The following is a 20516-nucleotide window of genomic DNA, read 5'->3' on the forward strand; positions in this document are numbered from 1 at the left end:
CAACAAAGCTAGTACATGACACTATGAGGCTCACAGATCTGTACCACCATATAGACAACTAGAGACACAGTTTTGGCTGTAAAAAGTGAGTTTTATGGTGCAGTGTAAATGAAAGAATGGTTGTCACTGCTCTGTGAAGGGCTGAAGGAGGCAGGAGGCAGCACCTCTCTCCATCCCCAGAGCCTCAGCCCCACTGCTCTGTGTGGTAAGAAACTTCGCGATGTAGTTACTCAAAGCTCTAATGATTTTTTTCTCCTGTTCCCTTTAAAGCATTGTGAGTTAGTTAAAGCTCTGCTGCACGTTTTAGCCCAAAAAGGACCTTGCAGGAGAACTGAACCAGTTAGTGCACAGCATAAACATAAACCATTCAAGAAATGCAGGACTTGCAGTTTGAGGAATGGTAAAAACAGAGCTGGGAGTCCAGGGGGGGCATGTCCAGCAAAAACCACAAACTGTTCTGGTCCTGAAGAGGAATAAGGAGCTGCACTGCTAATGTACATGTTGTGTTTTTGGAACCGATGCGGGTTGCTCTCTTCTATGCCACATCCCCTACTGCACCCAGCTTTCTTTGGATGGGCTGGATAATTGGGAGCAGAGTTTCCTTTTGATCCGTGTTATTTATATGAGACATAATTCAGACATTCCCTGTAAAACAAAACAAACAGTCCACTTACCTTTGGATTGGAAGGAAAAGACACAAACTGAAGAAGCAAAAATATCTGCAAAACATCTCTGGAGATTATTTCTGTATTTGCTCTGCTTGTCTGTAAAACAGAAAAGAAAGGTGAAGTTTTGTGGTTTAAGAAAAACTATTTTAAGGGAAGAGGACAGGGAAAAGAAATCCTACACAGTCAGAACCACATACTGTGTGATGTTTAACATTCCCAACAAATAGTGGCTCCTACCCTTTTTTTTTCAGCTTGTGTCATTTCTCAGCACTGTGCTATCTCAACATTTTTCACAAACAGACACTAGTGGCAACTCAGGTCCTGAAATCCTTGACAGGGTCACCACATTTTAGGTGCCACTTTGTTTTAGATAGGGCTTTTCTTCTTTCAGCATGGGATGGCTATTAGCTGGTGTCAAGAACAGCACCATGGGAAGGGATTTATTAATTAGGAAAAGGTTTAGGCAGTTCCTAGAGGTAGTCAGACTCTGAAGCTGAGTGAGATCCTGCCCACCCACATGTGACAGATTCAGCATCTGTTAGTCCAGGGCTCCGCTGATCAGCTCTGCAGAAATGCTGTAGCTCTGCGCTCCATTAGCTCGTACCTGGGATAAACCCCTGCTCTTAATAGTACTGTTGGCAAGTCACTCTGCATGCAGTACAGGATGAAATCATTCCACTTTAAATGGGTTTCGTTGACTTTTCTGGGAGTGAAACCAAATCTTGGCATCTAGCCTGAGCCTCCCCTGGGCTTGTGCTGGCCTTGGAGCAGGTGCCACGATGGGCAGCGCTGCTGCGCTTGGTGGTTTTACTCCCTGCCTGAAATGCTGCATTGGATGCAGACTGTTTGTGGAGCACAGGAACAGCGGATGCTGCTCTGCCATTCACCTCCTGCTGCTGCCACTGCAAGCTGCTGCGGGAGCAGTGCGACTGCCACGGCCGCCAAGGGGAGCGTGTCACTCAGACCTCGTTGGTGTGAGCTGGAAACAGAAATCTGCTCGACCTGCTCTGCTGCACTATGAAGTGTACCCATGGGTGAGAGTTTTCACAGAACGTCAGGGATTGGAAGTGACCTCAAAAGAGTCCAGTCTCCCTGCCAGAGCAGGAACACCCAGATGAGGTTACACAGGAAGGTGTCCAGGTGGGTTTGAATGTCTGCAGAGAAGGAGACTCCACAACCCCCCTGGGCAGCCTGGGCCAGGCTCTGGCATCCTCACCAGGAAGAAGTTTCTTCTCAAACTTAAGTGGAACCTCCTGTGTTCCAGTTTGAACCCATTACCCCTTGTCCTACCATTGGTTGTCACTGAGAAGAGCCTGGCTCCATCCTTCTGACACTCCCCCTTTCCATATTGATTCCCATGAATGAGTCACCCCTCAGTCTCCTCTTGTCCAGCTCCAGAGCCCCAGCTCCCTCAGCCTTTCCTCACACGGGAGATGCTCCACTCCCTTCAGCATCTTGGTGGCTGCGCTGGACTCTCTGCAGCAGTTCCCTGTCCTGCTGGAACTGAGGGGCCACAACTGGACACAATATTCCAGATGTGGTCTCCCCAGGGCAGAGCAGAGGGGCAGGAGAACCTCTCTGACCTACTGACCATCCCCCATTGGCCTTCCTGGCCACAAGGGCACAGTGCTGGCTCATGGTCATCCTGCTGTCCACCGGGACAGCAGTATTCCTGCAGATTCCCGTTGCCTGCAAGGCAACATCATTCTGGGGTGGATACAAGCCTTCCTCTTTAGTACACTGTTACAAATTGGGAATGGCTGTGAAAATCATTAGTTCCTGTGCCTTGGCACCAGTGAGAGCAAGATCCCAGCTATACATTTGGTGCCTTTCTCATCACACACAGCAATTATGGCCTCAACGTCAAACCTAGCTCTTCCATAGTAACCTAAATACCAGGAATTCTCTGCAGGGATTAGATTATTCCTGTGGTCAGTCACCACAGCCCAGGGGACACTCTGCTTTCTCAGCTGGTTGTACAGCTCTGATGCTGTGGGACAGCAGGGCTCCAGGCCAGGGGAACAGCTGTGCCCAGACAGAGCCAGTAAAAACACCTGGACATTCAAGCACCACAAAGGCAGGGCAGCCCACTAGAAAAAGTATGTTTCTCTAAATAAAATATGCTCTAATATCTGTCCAACATCTGAATTCCTAACAAGGCTTTGCACTTCCAGCCCTTTTCTGAACATGGTGTTCAGCTGTTTCCAGATGTTAGTGAGTGGTCCTCATTATAACATGATCATGCAGCGCTAGAGAATAATTTACCTGCTTAGAGCAATGTAAGACCACAGTTTTGATGGGAAAGAAGACAGATTAGTCCAGACAGTTTAAAGAAGAACGTATAGGAAGACAAGATAATTCTACAAATTAGTATTTGTTAAAGTATGAGAACTCAGAAACTTCAGCTGAGGAACAAGCCCTCCTGAGCCTCCTTCATGAGCATCTGTTTGGCACAGGGGCTGTGGTTGGAAGCATTTTGTTGCAACAGAATAGGTTTCTAAACAGCTTTATGCCATCTGATATTAGTTACTAAAGCCTTAGTTTGAACAAAGCAAGCCAAATTCTATTTATTTTGATGAGTGAGTAATGGATGGAGACCTCTTATGTAGTAAAAAACTTCTGTTAACTGAAGACATAACGGAGTCCCAAGAAGGCTAACAGAAGTGAAGCCTGAACCTCACTACCTAGCGAAGACCGTGGAAACAAACCAACTCAGATAAATTTATAGCTGCTGCTGCCACAGATCTGAGTGAACTAGTCTCCATTTCTCTGTGACTCTTCTAATTCTTTGCAAAACAAGGAAAATCTTCTTTTCCTCCTTCAGAGGATGGCTGTGAAGATAATAGATCCTAAGACTGCATGGCAGTGAAATGGGGACCTGTAGGTACCTAAGAGAGCTGGGCGTATTAAAGCCCTTGCGAGCGAGAAAAAGGTGACACCAGTGCCCAGAGCTGAATATAACCAAAGCATTTCTTCACTATTCATTGTATCAGTTAATGCAATTACAATTCTGCTCTTATAATACAGCAGCTTCCATCAAAGGTTACCAGCTTCTTTAGTACAGTACATGGGGAAGACATTACTACTAGATTATTTGTGTTTCTCTATCCAGTAAAGGATTTCTGTTTACTCTAATAGAAAAACAAACAAAACCCACAAACAAACAACAACCTAAACAAATAACCCCATACAAAACAACAACAAAAAACCCCACAAACCATCTTAAACACTGTTTAAATCTAGACACTTTTCCATGGTCAGTGAAAGCACGGCACAGGCACTACCAGAACAGCAGCACTAGTACAGCTGGTGGAGGGATTGCTTCCAATGCCAGAGTTATGTAAAAATCATACGTTATGTACACTCAGAGATAATGAAAACCTTGATCTCGCTCACCTCTGTGTTCTCCCAATTTGCTATGAAAATTATATGAAGATGCAAGTATTATAGTAAAATAGATCGCACTAGAGCCCTCTGTGGAAGCCTGTGTCTGTTCCCAGAGAATCTAATGAAATAATGCTTCTTTACCCCAAGAACACCAGCAGCATGTGTCTCCGCTACAGCTCAGTCTTTGCTGCCTTAATTCTGCATTACTTTCTGCTTCACACCTGAGCGCACCGCCTGTCTCACTGCACAGAGCACATCAGCGTATCCTCCGATTTTCTACCGTCTGGCAACATCGCATTGCCAGGCAACAGGACCATTTATGAGAATCTAAAAAGCCACCCTGGGAACCAAACCCATTCGACCAGTTTACTAAGCTTAGGGTAAAATTCATAAGGTCAGATTTTACTAGAGCCAAATTGCTGCGCCTGCAGATCGTGCCGCACGAGCAGTTGTCTGATCTTGGAAGGCGACTACCCAGGGGATGTGCGTGGGCAGGGATTTGGGAAGGAAAGGTTCACGGCATGACGGCTGCCGTGAAAGAGTTGGGCAGTCTGATAATTTATTATGAGAGCTGTTCAAATTCTAACGTACTGACCAAGCAAATCATTAAAGGCTCTCATTTTCAGTTGATCTAACATTATTTGCCTCTCAGTTTCCTCAACTTCAAACTTCAAGATGATCTTTATTTTTTTTTTAATCTTTAAAGCTTGTTCTTCCCAGAAAAAAAAAAAAAAAAGCGCTATCTTTTTAAATTTTGAATGTTGAAAATCTATTTGGGCAGGCCAGAAGAGAATCTGAAGCAACTACAAGGAAGAGAATGGAGTTAGCAACAGGGAAACGTTTTTGTGCAACCTTTTTATGCAAGCCACTCTTAGTGGAAAACTTAGTTATTTGACACTGAAATCAACTTATACAAAACAAATCCCATTATTACAGAATTGAAGAGCTGGTGGGATCCCATCATGTGTCAGCAGATACACAGGCTCACTCCTTGGCTGGTCAGGACAAAAAGGGACATTAGGGGCTGATAGAGAACAAGGGAGCAGAACCTGGAAGCAGCACCTGTACCAGGGCACAGACAATATTGAAATTAAATGTTTCTGATCTTTTAGCTTCAAAAATCTATTTTCTTGTTTATAGTATTTTCTGACTAAAACAAGAAATTGGGAAAAGACTTTGAGCATGTTAAATAAGAGCAGATAAAACAAAGCACATGATTTTGGGCTGCAAGGAACGTCTCATGTTGACTTAAGTCCTTAATGGTTTTGTATTCTGTCAAAACCTCAGAAAGTTTGTTTGGAACTGAACCTTTTTCTGTCCTGCTGTTTGAGAAAATCTCAGGTCAGCCAGGTTGTTTAACACCTTGACCAGGTCTAGAAGGTCATTATTGGCCCACGTTTTCCTGGGAGGGCAGGAGCAGAGGCTGTGGGAGCCCAGGCCCCAGCAGACACGTGCAGACCGTGGTGGGTGGACACCAGTGCCGAGTGCTGCCTGCCCAGGGCAGACACCAACTGCTTTATTCTGCCTTTTATTTTTTTCTTCATGTGCTTGAGTGGTTATCTGGAACCACGGGCAGTTAATCAGGTGACTTGATGGCCGGAGCCAACCCTGGCCGAGTTTCAGCTCACAGCTGAGCCTCAGGGACAGGCTGGTCTCCATGGCGGGTGACACGGTGGGTGACACGGAGCAGCTCCCGCACCCACAGACCATCAGCAACTGCCCAGAGAGAGGCCTGGGCTGCGTGGGACAAACCAGCACCAGGTACCTTAAAAATACAGAGCTCACTCCTAATTTCATGTATCCTGGTACGAGTGGCACATACATTTATTCACCCAGACTTAATACTACTCTTAGTGTGAGAGACAGGAGGATCAGACCTATTATTTATGTGACACCCGATAAACCACAGGCCTTATTCCCATCTTACTTTACTCCAAAGAAAGTCAGAAGCAACTCCACGGTACAAGAATGGTTTGTGTAAAATTAGATTCAGTCCTTTTGTAAGAATGTTAAAACCACGCCTGAGTAATGCATTCGTGTTTTCAAGATGTAAACTCGCGTCCTTCAAGCTGCTTGTGGGAAGCGGCAGCTCATGCTCACATCTTCCCACCCGGCGTGGTACGCAGCTCTGCCTGTGGCTTGCAGGACGGAGTTCTTTAAATAAAAACAGAAGTCTTCACTTATGTAAAAAGGAAGGTTTGTGAGATTTACTTACGTGAAATAAATTCTTCGTCCAAAATGTCAAGTTTGGTTTCTGTTTGGTCAGTTCATTTACTCTGAGCAAATACGATGTGCATAAAATGTCTAAGTAATTAAAATTTTATCCAGCAATTTGGCATGCTTCAGGCAGCTCTTCTCCTGCACGAGAAACCTTAACTCCAGCTCCGATCTCAACTTGCCTGCAATTGTCAATCTCCGGCTGCGGATCCGTGCGCTCGGTCACGTTGGGCAATCGCTGCAGGTTCATTCACTCGGCAAACCGGCCCCTCGGCGCGGGCAGCGATCCAGGGCTGGGTGCACAGAGTTCACCTTCCTCCTCCCGCAGGCAGGCAGCTCCCAAGCCCAGCAGCGCTGCTTCCCATGATTTCGCTCTCGACTTGCCAGCCCCGTAATTGCAACCCTATATATAAGGTCCCTCCCACCTCAGCAGTTCTGGTCTCTCAGCCTCCTCCATTGTGTGTATGCAGGTATTTTATGTGAGATGTAATTATTCTTGTTCCTATCAGCTGAGACAAGCATGCACAAGATTAACTCCCTTGTGGGACACAAAATGGTGCACCCTGAGTACCTTCTGAACTGTACACGTAAATAAGAGGATAACAACTACCGGTACTTGTTACATTAATGGCAAATAAGGACAGGTTTACTGAGGAGCTTTGCTGATTGTTCTGCTCAGTTCTGGGTGTACCAGAGGAGAAAATGGAAAATAAAAGGTAATTAGCGTGGAAAGATTCTCATGAGAGAAAGCACGAGAGTGTGCCACTTAGACAGAAAGGAACTGGAAAGTACAAAGCGAAAGTAAAGGGATACATAGAGAAAATGTATCAGACATTTTGTTTCTGATTATTCTCACATTCTGTCAGACCAAGGGCATGGTCAATACACCAAAAGGCTACAGCAGACACACAAGCCCACAGGGAACATGTGGAATTTTTTCTTCCAAGCTTCCAGGTAACAGGTAAACACACCATACGAAACCTAGAGATGCGTGGGGTAATTTTGGATTGCTCTTTGATGGCCATGGCAAAGGGAAACAGTTTCCCTTGTAGCACGGTGCTGGCTGGTCTCTATCGTGATTTTCTGTACCATCTCCTGACATGCGTTGCAGGCTGAGCTGGGGGCTGTTAAGCAACAGATGTGATTTAGTTGAGCAATCGCTGTGTGCCCTGGCCCACCCCTCTGGGAGAAAAAAGCAGGAGGTACACGCTGACCTCTCAGAGGAGAGAAGGAGATGAACAGAATCACTTTGTCTTCATTCTTGCTGAGCATCTGCCTCCCTGAGCAGACGGTGCTGTAGAGCACCAGCCCCACAGCACCTTGCCAAGGAGGACAGGAACGCACCCAGCACCATGGAAGGGAAGGAGCAATTCACAGAACTGCCAGCAACTCGTTAATTGAAGGCTTGGCAGCACACTGATAAACGAGCATGTAAGAAAAACTGTTCAATGGGGCCCCCAAGGAGCGCAGTTCAGACATAATAATTCATCTTACACATATATTAGTCTGCATCTCAGTAGGGCAGTGAAACACTCCTCACCACAGTAAGTTTTAGGGGAAAACCAGCCACGTAACGTCCTGAATGCCTCCACCACCCACTTTCTGCCAACATATTTATTTTGCTTTTGCAGGCAGCACAAAGCTGCACTGCAGCTGCACGTCCTTCCACACCAACATTAATTTTTCCTCAGTAAATACTCAATATCCCAAATAAAAGCAAGCACATAGAAATAAAAAGTGCAGCATTTGACTCGGAGCAGAGTTTAGCTTTTACCTACTACATCAAGAGGAATAATTTATACGTGAATAAACAAAACCTTATGCTCAAAGACAGCAAACACACCCACAAGAGGCCACTGCAGCTTAGTGTGAACAGTTTTGCTGTATGTACAACCCTTTCACAGCTCTTTGCCTTTGGCTCGCTCCACGTCGCAAAGAAGACAGCGCACTGGTGTCCCAGGCAGCAGAGCCACGGCCTGACACAGAGACAACTTCATCTCCATTCTCCCCAAGTCCCTGTGTTTAATGCTTCCCACAAACTAGGCAGAGTCCACCCAAAACACAAGAGATGAGGTGACTGACTTCAAAGGTGCCTTGATATTATTTCATGTTTGTCAGCTCTTGCCAACTGTTTGACAGCAGCATTACATCACTTGCTCACGTTGTCCCCTTCCCAGGCCATCACATTGCCAGAGTTTGGTACCATCAAGCCTGGGCTGGGAGGGTCTGAACATGCCCCAGAAAACTCTGCCTGGGCCTCGGTGGTCCCATCATCCCTTTCCTGCAACAGGCTTTACCTAAAGCTATTTAATCTGGTTTTGTTTTTATGTTACCTTGTTTTTAAAGGCGATTCTGCACCATGTTTCTTAGTGCAATATGCAATTTAATATAGCATTTAAACAAGCAAAACAGTTGTTTTATTTTTTTAATGTGGACTTTTCTTTTTAAAATCACTCAAGAAATAGCATTAATATTCCTGTTTCTAAGAACAGAGAAACTAAGGTACTAATGAGTCAAGTTATTTGTCTCTTAACTATTACCAGTAACAGACTATGTGCTGCCACATCCGAGCCACCTGCAGAGTACACGCCAACACCTCCTCGCTCAGCCCAGCACTCGATTTCCTGTCTCTTCGGGAGTTCTGCTGGACAGACAGACAGACAGACACATATGAAGCATCGAGGGCTTCCCTGTGCTGCCCCCCGAGCCCAAGGCTGCAGAAGCAGCAGCCACCCTGCAGATTTGCTCTGTGCTATTATATTTCTCCTCCTCGTCTCATTCGCGCCCATTTACCCTGAACCCTGCTCCCAGTGTGGCGATGCGGCCCTGGGGCAGGCGCCGGTCTGCGGAGCACCAGCTTTATTTGAGATAATCCGTCATGTGAGCAACCATCAATAACTGCTAACCTACTCCCTAAATGACACAGATCAATTGACAGAGTATTATAACCCCTTAAAAATATTAATGCCCTATCAGGGAGACAATTTCACTGGGCCTAGAGACTCCTCCATTATTAGAAATTATGCCCCAGCCTTAAATAAATTAACTCAATAAATGTCTTACCATGAATACAAATTCCTGCTTAGGGCTTGCAAATAAAATGATTTAGAGCTGTACTCTGAGGAAAGATGAGGTGTTTAACTTGCAAAAGAGGAAGGGCTACCATATTCATTAGTCTTTTGTTTTAAATGGACTTCTTTTTTTAAAAAAACTGAAGGCATCCCTTCTGGAAGGGAGGAGGAAATGTTCAGAAAATTAAGTCATTACATTTTCTTAGGTTGGGCCACGTGGTTTCAGTTCTCCAAATACAGAGATCTCTGCTCAACTCCAAAGCAGCTCTGGGACCAGATCATACAATCATAGAATGTTCTGAGTTGGAAGGGAACCACAAGGATCATCAAGTTCAACTCCTGTTCCTGAGCAGGACAACCCCTCAGATCACACCATGTGTCTGAGGATGTTGTCCAGTCTCTTCTTGAACACTGTCAGGCTTAAAGATTCTCAGATGCTGGGCACAGATGCTGGGCTGGGCTACTGTGCCACTGTTTGGCCACCTGAGCTTCAGCCAAGACTGTACCAGGTAAAACCCATGAGGCTTGACATGGCACTAGTTAATTCAGTACAAGTCCTTCAGCCTGCAAACCACCATCTTCTACCTACATATGCCCGAACGACCCCACAGCTCATAGGGTGATGGTGGTTAAAGCTTCAGCCATAGCAGGTGTTTGCAGTTTCAACCAAACATAAAGTATGTACAAGCCCATTCATCACCCCACACCTCCTGTCAATGCATTTTCCCTCTTCTTATCGATGAATTGATTGCAGCAATGAGAAAGCCACACCACCACGATTAATTAGAGCCATATTTCATGCCAAAGGCCCCTGATATTTCAAAAAGAGTATTACAGCTCTGCAGTCTCTGAGCTGGCAAGATGAACCTGGAGCAACAGCAGAGTCACACCTTGGCTGTCCCTTGCATGTACTCTCACCAGCTGTGTTTTTGGCCCCATTTTTTTTGTGAAGTTACAAACCACGCACACACTGTGCACTATTGTACCACTACCAGAGCTTCATTGGAGAAGCTGCTTTTCTCAGGTGAGCACAGCCTGGCTTGCTCTGCCTGTTCTGCCCCGAAGGCCAGGACAGCCCTGCACGGGCAGTCTGCAATGTTGGGAGATGTGCAGGTCGCACCCCATGGCTTGGTTCTCTGCTGGGAGCAGCTGCCAGACACCACTGCCTGCCCATGGGATGTCCATACGCAGAGAGGGGCAGCCCTGGAGCTGTGCTGCCCCAAAAGTCAGGCACACGTCCCCAGGGGATAGGCCTAAGCTCAGAATAGTGTGAAGACACATGCATTCCTAAGACAGTGCAGGTAAACGAGATGCCTTGTGCAGACAACGATCAACAGGAACACCACAAGGAACAGAAAGTCTCTGTTTTCCTTGCACTCAGTTATCAGTTTGATGAGATTTTGATTTTTTATAACCAAAGTGCTCTTTTCTGCTGGTTCAGAGCCCACACGACTTTCTCGGTCCTGGCTGAGGAAGATCAGAGCAAGCCTCAAAAATTGATGTGTTTCCAGTTCTTACTTTTTCTGTTTGTACATTTATGAACAATTCAGTCCCAAACTGCAAGATACACATAAAAGACATAAGTCAGGGTGAAAAAATGCCCACGCTGATTCCACTAGACTGAGTCAGAAAGGTTTGTAAAAGCGACCATAGATTCAGCTTATTTCTTTTGCCTTAGATAGAGGGAAATTCCATCAAAAGCCACCCACAGAGACACTTAAACACAGGAAATTTAACAATGGATCAGGGAGATGGCTTTGGGTGCAGTCTCCTCTTTATGGCATTGATCTGACCAGGTACCTGTTGCATTCCCAACTGATGCATCAGCGAGGTTTTGGTCTGGTGACACGAAGTGCTCCCCAGCAGGAATGCTTGCTTATGTGCTGTAGCTTTTAAGCACAGCATCTGAATTCACTTCTCAGTGAGGGGCTGGGATAAATATAACCCCAGCTCACACAAGTGAGAAATCGAGACAGAGGGAGCTTGTGGGCAGGGAGAGGGGTTCAGGGGGAGAGGCAAGCAGAGGAAAGAGCAGCTCCCCTTCCTCTCCTCCCACCTCCCCAGGACTGGAGCCCACGGCTGTGCCTGTGCTACCATGGGGTGTTCAGGCACCACTTCCCAAACGCTGCTCCAGGTCAGAAATATCCCACCTGCCTCAGTTTCCCCGCAGACTGCACGTTTAGCAGTCGTGAGCAGCCACAGCTTTCCCCAACACGCGATGCCGCACATGCTGACCCCACTGCCCATGGACAACCCACGCAGACACCACCCACCAGCACAGGGCTCTATTACGTTTAGGGCCACTTAGCTCTTAAGATAACAGCAAAGTGTATCTGTGTAGTAATAAGTTTCAAAGCAATTGAGCAAAAAGTAAGGTTACATCAAAGACTTCCCAGCTCTGTATAGTGGGTTGCAGCCTTGTGGCTCCTTGGGAGCTTGGCCAGCGGGTGGCCGACCCTCTGAGCCCCTGCTGCCACCTCCCTCCTGTCCCCAGCACCTGTGGCTCCCGCTCTGTCTCCAGCTCTGCTCTGCCATGGTACAGCCAGCGATGCTCCTCACTGATGCTTTGGGAGATGATTCCTTAACAGGCTGATCTGTGTGCTGGCAAAGGACCGAGGAAGGGAGGAATACATTATCAGCTCCGATCTGGCGTTACAGCACACTTGCTGCTTTGATTCTGCCTCCCAAAAGCAGAGTTAATTGCTGGGCTAGAAAATGCAGATAAATCCATCAGCTCATACCACATTTATTTTCCGTAACTATGCGTTGGGTTCCTGGCAGCTTAAAACAGCAGTGACACCCCCTCTTGCTACAGAAAGAGATAAAGATCAGGCTCTTACCAAAGGTTACCTGCAGAAAGGAGGGGTTGCCCAGTGCGCAGGCAGGGCAGTGTGGTGGCACAGCTACAGCAGTGACCTGGGGCTGGACACCATCACTCCAGCAGTATTTCTGCCCCATTTCAGCCTCTAAGGAGACTGTCAATCCAGACCCATTGCATAGCTTATCTTTATGGCTTTTCTAAAATAAACGCCTGAAAGACAGGGTAGAAAAATGAGGCAGAAAACTGATACTGTGAGAAAAGAATTGTCATTTTATACTGCAGACTGATTTACAGCAAACTCTGTGACTTGACGACAGTGTCTACAGCAACAAAGAAAATAAAACACTTGGTTGTTAGCAGTGTGCTCTTTTTGTGTGCAACGCTAAAGCAAACACAAGCCTCGAAACAGAGCTCAGGAAGCTCTTGCTGGTCTGTGCTTTCCCAGCCAGGTCCTGGCCCCGGCTGTGCTCCCCAGCCCTGCAGCGCAGCTCAGCCATCGGCTCAGGCCTTTTGCCAGGGGATGTGTAAATCCAAGTACTGACCCTTTCTTCCCACTTTCCAGCACTTCACCATGTGTCTGATGTGAGCAGCGCAGGTGATACCAACCCGTCAGTGCCTGGCTCCTGTCCCCAAGTCACCTCTGCTCTGCAGCCTCCTCCTGCGCTAGCAAAGGGGCTATAATGCAGAAGGCACCCACCACAGCTCAGAAAACCAAAGCTCTGGGAGATGTAATCAGCATGCTTCTATTTTTTCCTATTAATTACGTGGCAGATTCAACACAGCAATGTTTTTCTCCCCACCTTTTGAAGTGTTCTTTAATTGATTAACTGGAAAAGCTGCTAAAGAGTGTCCAGAAGAGGATATGAAGCTGGTGAAGGGTTTGTAGTGGAAGCCATATGAGGAGCAGCTAAAGTCAGTTGGTTTGTTCAGCCTGGAGAAGAGGAGACTGAGGGGAGAGCTCATCATGGTCTACAGCTTCCTCACAAGGGGAGGAGGAGGGACAGGTGCTGATCTCTTCTCTTTAGTGACCAACAGCAGAACCCGAGGGAATGGCTTTTCTATCAGTCTTTTCTTATTTTGACACTCAGTCCCCAGGGTTTGTTGTTCTTTTCTCTGGCAGACTGAAGGGCCAGGGCAGCCAGGAGCCACATCCAGCCCTAGCCTGAGTTCAGGCTGCATAATTCCATTATGACATTGCCTGTTGCAACCTGAAGACATTATTTTATCTGTGCCCACCTCAGTGTTCATGCCTAGATTTGTTCTAACTTTGCTTTAAAATAAAGAATACACTTTGAAAGTAAAAAAAAAAAAGGTCGGTGTAACCTCTTGTCAGATACAAGAATGAGTTTTGGAACAGGCAATTAATTGTACACTCAGTTTCAGGTGCACAACATTTTGTTACTATCTCAGATTAATGCACAATTGTGGTTTAATCTTTGGCCCAAACTCTGATCTGATATGAAGTCATTCCTTTCTGCTCCCTAACTTATTAAATATATATTTCATCCACGCAAGTGACTTCAGTTGTCAAAAGCCGGGCAGATATTTTAACTGGCACTAGATTAGAATCTATTGCAAAGTATTGCTTGTTTTTATGTTAATAGGATGAAACACATTCTGAGACAGCAGATCTGATCAAGATGTACTTATTAGCTAAGTTACAATTAGTACTAGTTTCTGGTTTGCATGTTCATGAAAAGGAAAGTTATTCTCTATTGGTAGTGCATGTTTTTTGGAACTGTACTGAACACCATAAAAGAAGCTTAATTAAAATGCTTTTTAAAAAAAAATATTAAGAACTTTCCCCCCAAAAGACCTAGGTCTATATTGTTATATTGATTTCGTTCAAGAGAGGGGTGGAAATATTTTTAAGGTAAAAAAAAAAGCCAAAATACTTGGATGAACACTTTAAATTCCTACATGAATGCTTTATGCTTCTCTCCAAATGGGCTGGACTCACTGGTGGGATCCATCCCCCTGCAGCACCAGCAGTGTCCCCCCTGGAGCGGCCGCGATGCCTTGGGGGGTGACAATGCAGCAGGGACCCCCAGCACCCCATGTGTCTCACATGCCCAATTCAAAAGCTTTCACGTTTTCCGTTTTGTCCCAAACAGTCACGGAGAGATGATATGGATGCGTTTTGCTTATGAAGTGGCTGGGTGCTGGCTACAAGAAAACGCTTTATATTATTATTTTCACTATTCAAGAATAATAATTCTTGCTTTATGTTATTTTTGAGCTGAATAGCTCTGGTTAGTGGAGACATTAGACTCATACTACCCACATGGGATGCGAAAGCAGCTGTGTGCCCTGACAGGGGATGAGTAAAAGCAGCTGAAGTCGTACCTGCAGCTCTCACCCTCCATTTCACGGGGAGTTGCAGCCCCGCAGCCTCTCTGACCAGCACAATGGGCACGGGAACAGCTCCTCGGCCAAAACTGATTCAGGTGCCGCTTGTCGGCTGCATCAGGCCTGGGTATGTGAGCGTTCGGTGTCTCCGTTGGAAAGGACGTCTCTCAAGAGCTTAATCGTAGAGCACTTTGAGTTATTTCCTACAAACAAGCATTTTCTGCTTTTGGGTGAAACAAAACAAGGTGGACAAATCACCTTGAGGTTCACGTTGGTTTAGCTTTATGTTTAATTATAAAATAGTAGTGGTCTGGGTTTGCCGCCAGACAGGCAGCTCTCATCACCTAGGAGAGGCTTAGCGGTCTTAAAAATGCCTCAGCAACAGGCAATACAGGCAATACAGTACAGAAACATATTCTGTGTTTAAAAATAGCCTCACCTATTGTTAGAAAGGATTAGGCAATGGTTTTTTTCCTCTATGAACACAACATAGCAGTGCAGACAAAATAAAAGGCTAACTGTTGTTACTCTGTGAATGAGGAAATACTGTTTTAGCTAAGTTCCTGCAGCCCCAGGTGAAACATTAACTTACCTTTGAATTATGATGGAATATAAACCCTGAACAAAAACATTGCTGGGCTTTCTTTTGAGGGCATGAACTTAGAGGTCTTCAAAACTGAGCTCGAATGGTATCACAATACACGCCTTTCATTTTGTTGAAGTATTCACTGAAATGTTTACTTTTGGTGCAGGTTATTTTGAGCACTGAGGAAATGAGGAAAAGGAGAGAATTTTATATAGCGGAGGTTTCCCAGAGGGCTATAGAAAGACTATAAAGGGATAAAAAGAAAGAACTGCACACTTACCTTTGGTTTTGCATTTCAAAAGATAAAGAAAAGGTGTTAACAGCATTTACATAGTTCAGCGGTGCTACCTGCAGAGTCCCCTGCCCCTCTGCGTGTCACGGAGCTGCCGTCGGTGTCCCACGGGCACTGAGTCGGAGCCAGATGGATGCTCCTGGTGCTTCAGGGATAATGCAGGTTTCAGGTCACTCCTTCTCAGGGTCATTCTTGATCTTTAAAATGCGTCAGGGACATATATCTGTCTGCCAGGGAACACACACACCAAATCAAGTGGAAAATCGCAAAAAGGAGGAAGAAATCCGACATTTTTGCTCCAATGTTATTTTTACAGTTTATGTTTCAGTATAAAGTACCTCCAGCCCTAGCACAAATAAGATAACAAGTTCCTGTCACCAAAAATCATTGAAGCACTTGTGACCTGACAGAGAACGTGACCTTTGGTGCAACACTGATAACTATGTGACAGAAAATGTCTGGTGTCCTCAAAAGCCCTACAGCCTATTTACTGCTACATCTCTGGTCACGCCAGACCATTGCACACCCCTGAAGAAGTTCCGTGGCATCTGGAAAAGTACTGACCAGGATGTCCTCACGGGACTGCCGGTACCCAGGTGTCCTGGCAGAGCCCCAGCTCAATTATCAGAGGTAACTTGCTTATGCTGGGGCCATACATCTGCCTGCCAGTGAATGCATGCACTGTACCAAGCGGGAGATCGCCAAGAGGAGGAATAAAACTGATGTTGTCACTCATGTAATTACTTACAATTAACTTCTGTTGCCACATTAAAGTAGTTGCCACTCAAATAAAAATGGCTAATGAAAGAAAGCTACACCACCACCCCAAGCTATGCAACCCTGGTGAACTGTACCCACCGTTCAGAGGTGCTGGACTGCATTACGTGGTGCAGACAAGAGTGACAGCGGTGTCCTCAGCTGCTCCCCCAGCGGCTCAGGTGCCACCCTGGCTCGGGTTAGCTGGCTCTCTGCAAGTCTGCTAAAAGCACTTTGGGGAAATTAACAGCTACTTTCCACACTCTTCCATGTAATGTCTCACAAAGCACACTCGGGACAGAAACCTGATGGCACATCACGTTTACAAGGGAAAAATTATCTCTAATAAAGATTAATACATAGGGACCAACCACCACATCCTTTCTAATTGCCTTTCATTAACATTCTCAGCAACCTCGAACAAAAAACATGTGTTTTTGCTTTTCTGTTTGCCAGGCAGGGACTACGTGAGGCACAGCCAGCATTTTCTCTATAGCAGCAAAACATTTTCACTACAGACCCCTGCACTGAGGTACTCCAAACTCTTTGATCCCCAAACATCCTGCAGCAGCATCTGCCTAGGGGAAAAATCTGCTTTGCAAGGTTGGAGCAGTGCAGTGTGAATTATTTGTGGGTGAAACAAGAAGCCATTTTGTCTTATACGGGCTCCCTTTTGCTCTTCAGATCCTCCCTCATCCATTGCTATAAAAGTTAAGATTCATTTTCACGACTGCCTAAGAGGCCAGACACCGCTGCACTAGACTCTGTTCCTTCATCTGACCATCGAACACCAACAATATTCCAAAATATTCCTGAACATTGGACACCTCCGCTGCAGACACCAGCTGGCTGTTCTGTGAACTCAACAGGAGCAGCGCAAGTAAAGGGGCCTTTGAAGCTGTTTTAATAAATGTCATTTCAGTGGTAAGAAAACGACATCATACTGAGAAATTCAGACTATACTGACATGCAGTGATATTTTCTGGACAATGTTGTTGACTGCAAAATCTATTATATCATCACAATAATGACAACACTGGATATTTTGCCCAGCTCCAGGCAGGGAGTGTGGGAGCACCCAGAGGCACCTGGAGCCGTGGGATGGGCACAGCCCATTCCCCATGGAGGTGTCAGACCACGTGCTTGTTCCCAAATGCCAACTGTCTTCTGGGTTAATTCCTGACTCTGCCCATGCTGTGGGTGCAAGCTGAGGGTTTGGGAGGGCTGCAGCTTTGCCTCTCACCAAAAACAGGGAAGCAAACCACACAGCCAGGGCCCCCGTGCCCGTAGATCACTGCACTGAAAATACCTCGAGAGCGAAACTGCAGAAAAGCAGCCAGACAACATCTATTTCTCCCCTCTTTGCCAAGCGCTAAAAAAAGCCAAAGGAGAAAAACCCCAGCACCAGGAACAGGTTTGACCAGGTGCGTGACATTTTTGTGCTCTCTCTGCTGTCTAACACAGACCCAGGCAGGGCTTTGTCTGTCCCTTCCCAGTTCTGTCCGTATCAGGAGGCACCTCAGGCCCCTTTCCCACTCAGCCCACTGCATTAACCTTCTCCAAACCCCTACAACAGGACATCTTCTTACTCCATGGACCTGTCCTTGGAGGAACAGAATAGTTAATGCACAAGGACTCACCTAGGACATGAAAGACTGGCTTGGATCCTGGTTTTGTCACAATTACCTCCACCATCACATGGGTTTTCTCAGCTTCGGCACAAGGCAGCACCTCCCACCTCACCGGAGGTCTGGGAGGTTCGCGTAAGACATAGCAAGGTGGCCGGATCTGTCAATAGAGAAGTCATAGAAGTGTTATAAATACCTCTCCAAAGCCATAGCAAAGCTAGAGTGAAGCAACAATATGCCTCTCCTTGTCTACTAAATGTCTGAACATGGCTTTTACTATATTGAAACTTATCCACAGGTCTCTGCAACGTCACACTGATTCTCGCAATGATCTTTTTCGGCTCAGCTGAGCACGGCCACTCGAACCCTGGAATATCCTCTTCACAGGCTCTAATGACATTTCTGTTCCAAATGGGGATTAAATGTGCTCTCAGGAAAGTGACCTTTTGAGTTCTGAAATTTTGCTTTTGAACTTTGTAGTTGCCAAAATTTAGACCACGTTTTCCTGGTTTTGCATTCTTACACATTACTTTATGGCATGCACTCAATATTCACTGCTACAGTAAGACATAACCTAAATATTTAATTATTCTGTTAATTTTATTTTATTGCTAAAATCACTGCAAGGCATTGTTCTGATTGAAATCTCTTACCTTCTTGTCATTCTAAAGTGTCTCTTGTTTGCTTGTGTCCAGCTGTTTCGCTTAAATACAGACGGAAACTGATCCAGAGAACAGTTCAACAACTTGTTTGTAGCAGATGTCTTTAAAGATTTTAGCATCACTATATCAAAGTTTAGTGCAAAATTAAACAAATATAAGGCAAAGTAACTACATTAAGATAAATTTTAAAAATCCTGAACAAAAACTGAGAACTTAGAAGTATTTTTGCAGCTCAGATTGTCACAGAAACACACCAAGGAGTTTTACTAATTATCAATTACAGCACAGGTAAGTCTTATCTCCCATCAGTGCAATGCTCACCCACTAAAATTCACATTATTTTTCTTACATAGAGCTGGTTGGTAACATAATGGCAAATGGTTTTCCACAACAGTTTGGTCCATGTTAAGGAAACAATAGTCTCTTGTACTTCTTCATGTTCTTAATTCTCTAAAATTTAGAATATGTGTTCAGACAGAAAACTTTGTACTGACTTCTACCTCCTTGTATACTTACGTTGTTATATATTTTCAATTTATATTGATTTATCAGTAAATCAAGAAAGTAATTAGAATTAAAATGTCGGATAAGTTTCTGTGAAAATGTCAACAAAGTCAATCTAACCCTGGGAGTATAAAATCAATCTTTGATTTTTTTTAAATCAACACTTTCCAATCACTTCTGGAAAGTTCTGGGTCAGCACTAACTTTTCACAGATGTTTTAACAAAAGAGCGGGCTGTACATTACTAACAGCAATAATTGCACCTCCATCGTTCACACCACCAGTGTATGCACTCCTTGGCTTTCCCTGCAAATGTAAAGACTAAATACTCTTTAAAAAAAAAGAAAGAGGCAACGTGGCTTTATCATTCTCGTGTCCCCTTCAGTCACAGGCAGAGGGACCCGAGCGCTGGCTTGGGTTTTGGAGACAATAGGAACACGGTCATAAGAAAACCTGTAGTGTAGGGAAGAAAGGTCACAGTGTTTTGTGAGGAGTGTTCAGGCTGACCAGAACAGCCTCATTCTTATCTTTTTTTTAATCTGGATTCCTGGCCCTGGGTGAGGGCAGTAACCATTCAGACTGATTTTCTTCTGCTGCTAAACCGCAGATCAGAACTGATTTCTAGGAGAGAAACATCGCTTTGTTGTGCTGCAACCCTGCCCGTTCTCCCTTTCCCGGCAGCTGGCTGTGCTTGCAGATCTCAACAAAAAGCAACTTTAAAAGCGTCCCAGGTTTCTGAAGGAAACACTCCCCTCTCCTCAGCACCAGAAGCCCCGCCAGCCTCCCGCAGGAGCCCTTGTCCTGAACGGGGTGCAGATCACCCGGGTCCCACCTTGGCTGCACAGGAGCTGCCTGTGCTGGGAAATGCAGCCCCAGGATGAGCTCCCAGGGGACTCCACAATCAAATACGGCAACTTATTCTGTGCACCCAAGAGGCACCTTCCCCCCATGTGGGTTTCCAGCCAGAGCCTCACAGTGATTCTGAGTGCCTACAATAACAGATGGAGAAAGACACACTTTTCTTTTATAAGATATAAATGACAGCTTAAACAAAACAAGCTGGAAGTAACCACATCCAGGGAGTATCTGGAGATCCTCAGTTCATTTCCCACCTCCTGGAGGCTGCTGCTCGCAAAGAACCAGCCTCTCCCAGCACAGCAGTAGGAGGATTAATAGGTCCATCTCCAGCTCTCTGCTCAATTAGAACATGCAGGATTTCTGCCCACACAGCTCCCGTGCCTGATTCCATACAGTACGCACCTGATGTGATGAAAGGACATAAAATTTTGCTTCAGTTCTTTCTGTGACTTAGAAATAATTAATTTCCCCTATATTCTCTTCTTCTAAGTTCATCTTCCCTACCCTTAGATACATTTTTAGATATATTTTTAATGATGAATTTTACATAGTATTACCATGGACCTGATTTTTTTTTTAATTAGTTCTCAAAGCCAGCTGTTGAAGATGTTTACGTATGAAAGTGGTTATGTTTGCACTATGTGAGACCTGACATCTGCCCCAGATAATTAAACATGATCTGTGCTGGAACCTGCCCGCTGGCACTGACCATGCACAC

The 20516-nt window shown here is 45.5% G+C and overlaps 1 protein-coding gene across 9 annotated transcripts in view; it reads right to left on the reverse strand.

Moving 5' to 3' along the window:
* Positions 1 to 20516, reverse strand: part of GABRP (gamma-aminobutyric acid type A receptor subunit pi) — a 35902-nt gene that overhangs the window by 13882 nt on the left and 1504 nt on the right. For 2 of the 9 annotated variants that reach the window (XM_065030111.1, XM_065030108.1), the window contains exons 3-7: positions 15106 to 20200; positions 14511 to 14736; positions 12184 to 12374; positions 11841 to 11944; positions 675 to 764 (exon numbers count right to left, since the gene is read on the reverse strand). In XM_065030111.1, coding sequence (XP_064886183.1) covers positions 675 to 730 — 56 coding nt within the window. In that variant the 5' untranslated portion in view covers positions 731 to 764; positions 11841 to 11944; positions 12184 to 12374; positions 14511 to 14736; positions 15106 to 20200. Of the gene's footprint in view, positions 1 to 674; positions 765 to 6270; positions 8746 to 8812; positions 8917 to 11840; positions 12052 to 12183; positions 12375 to 14510; positions 14737 to 15105; positions 20201 to 20516 lie in introns of those variants that run through there. The other 7 variants (XM_065030110.1, XM_065030113.1, XM_065030112.1 and 4 more) reach the window with 7 other exon arrangements.

Source organism: Columba livia, chromosome 14 (assembly GCF_036013475.1).
Source record: "Columba livia isolate bColLiv1 breed racing homer chromosome 14, bColLiv1.pat.W.v2, whole genome shotgun sequence".
In the NCBI taxonomy this organism is placed as follows: Eukaryota; Metazoa; Chordata; class Aves; order Columbiformes; family Columbidae; genus Columba; species Columba livia.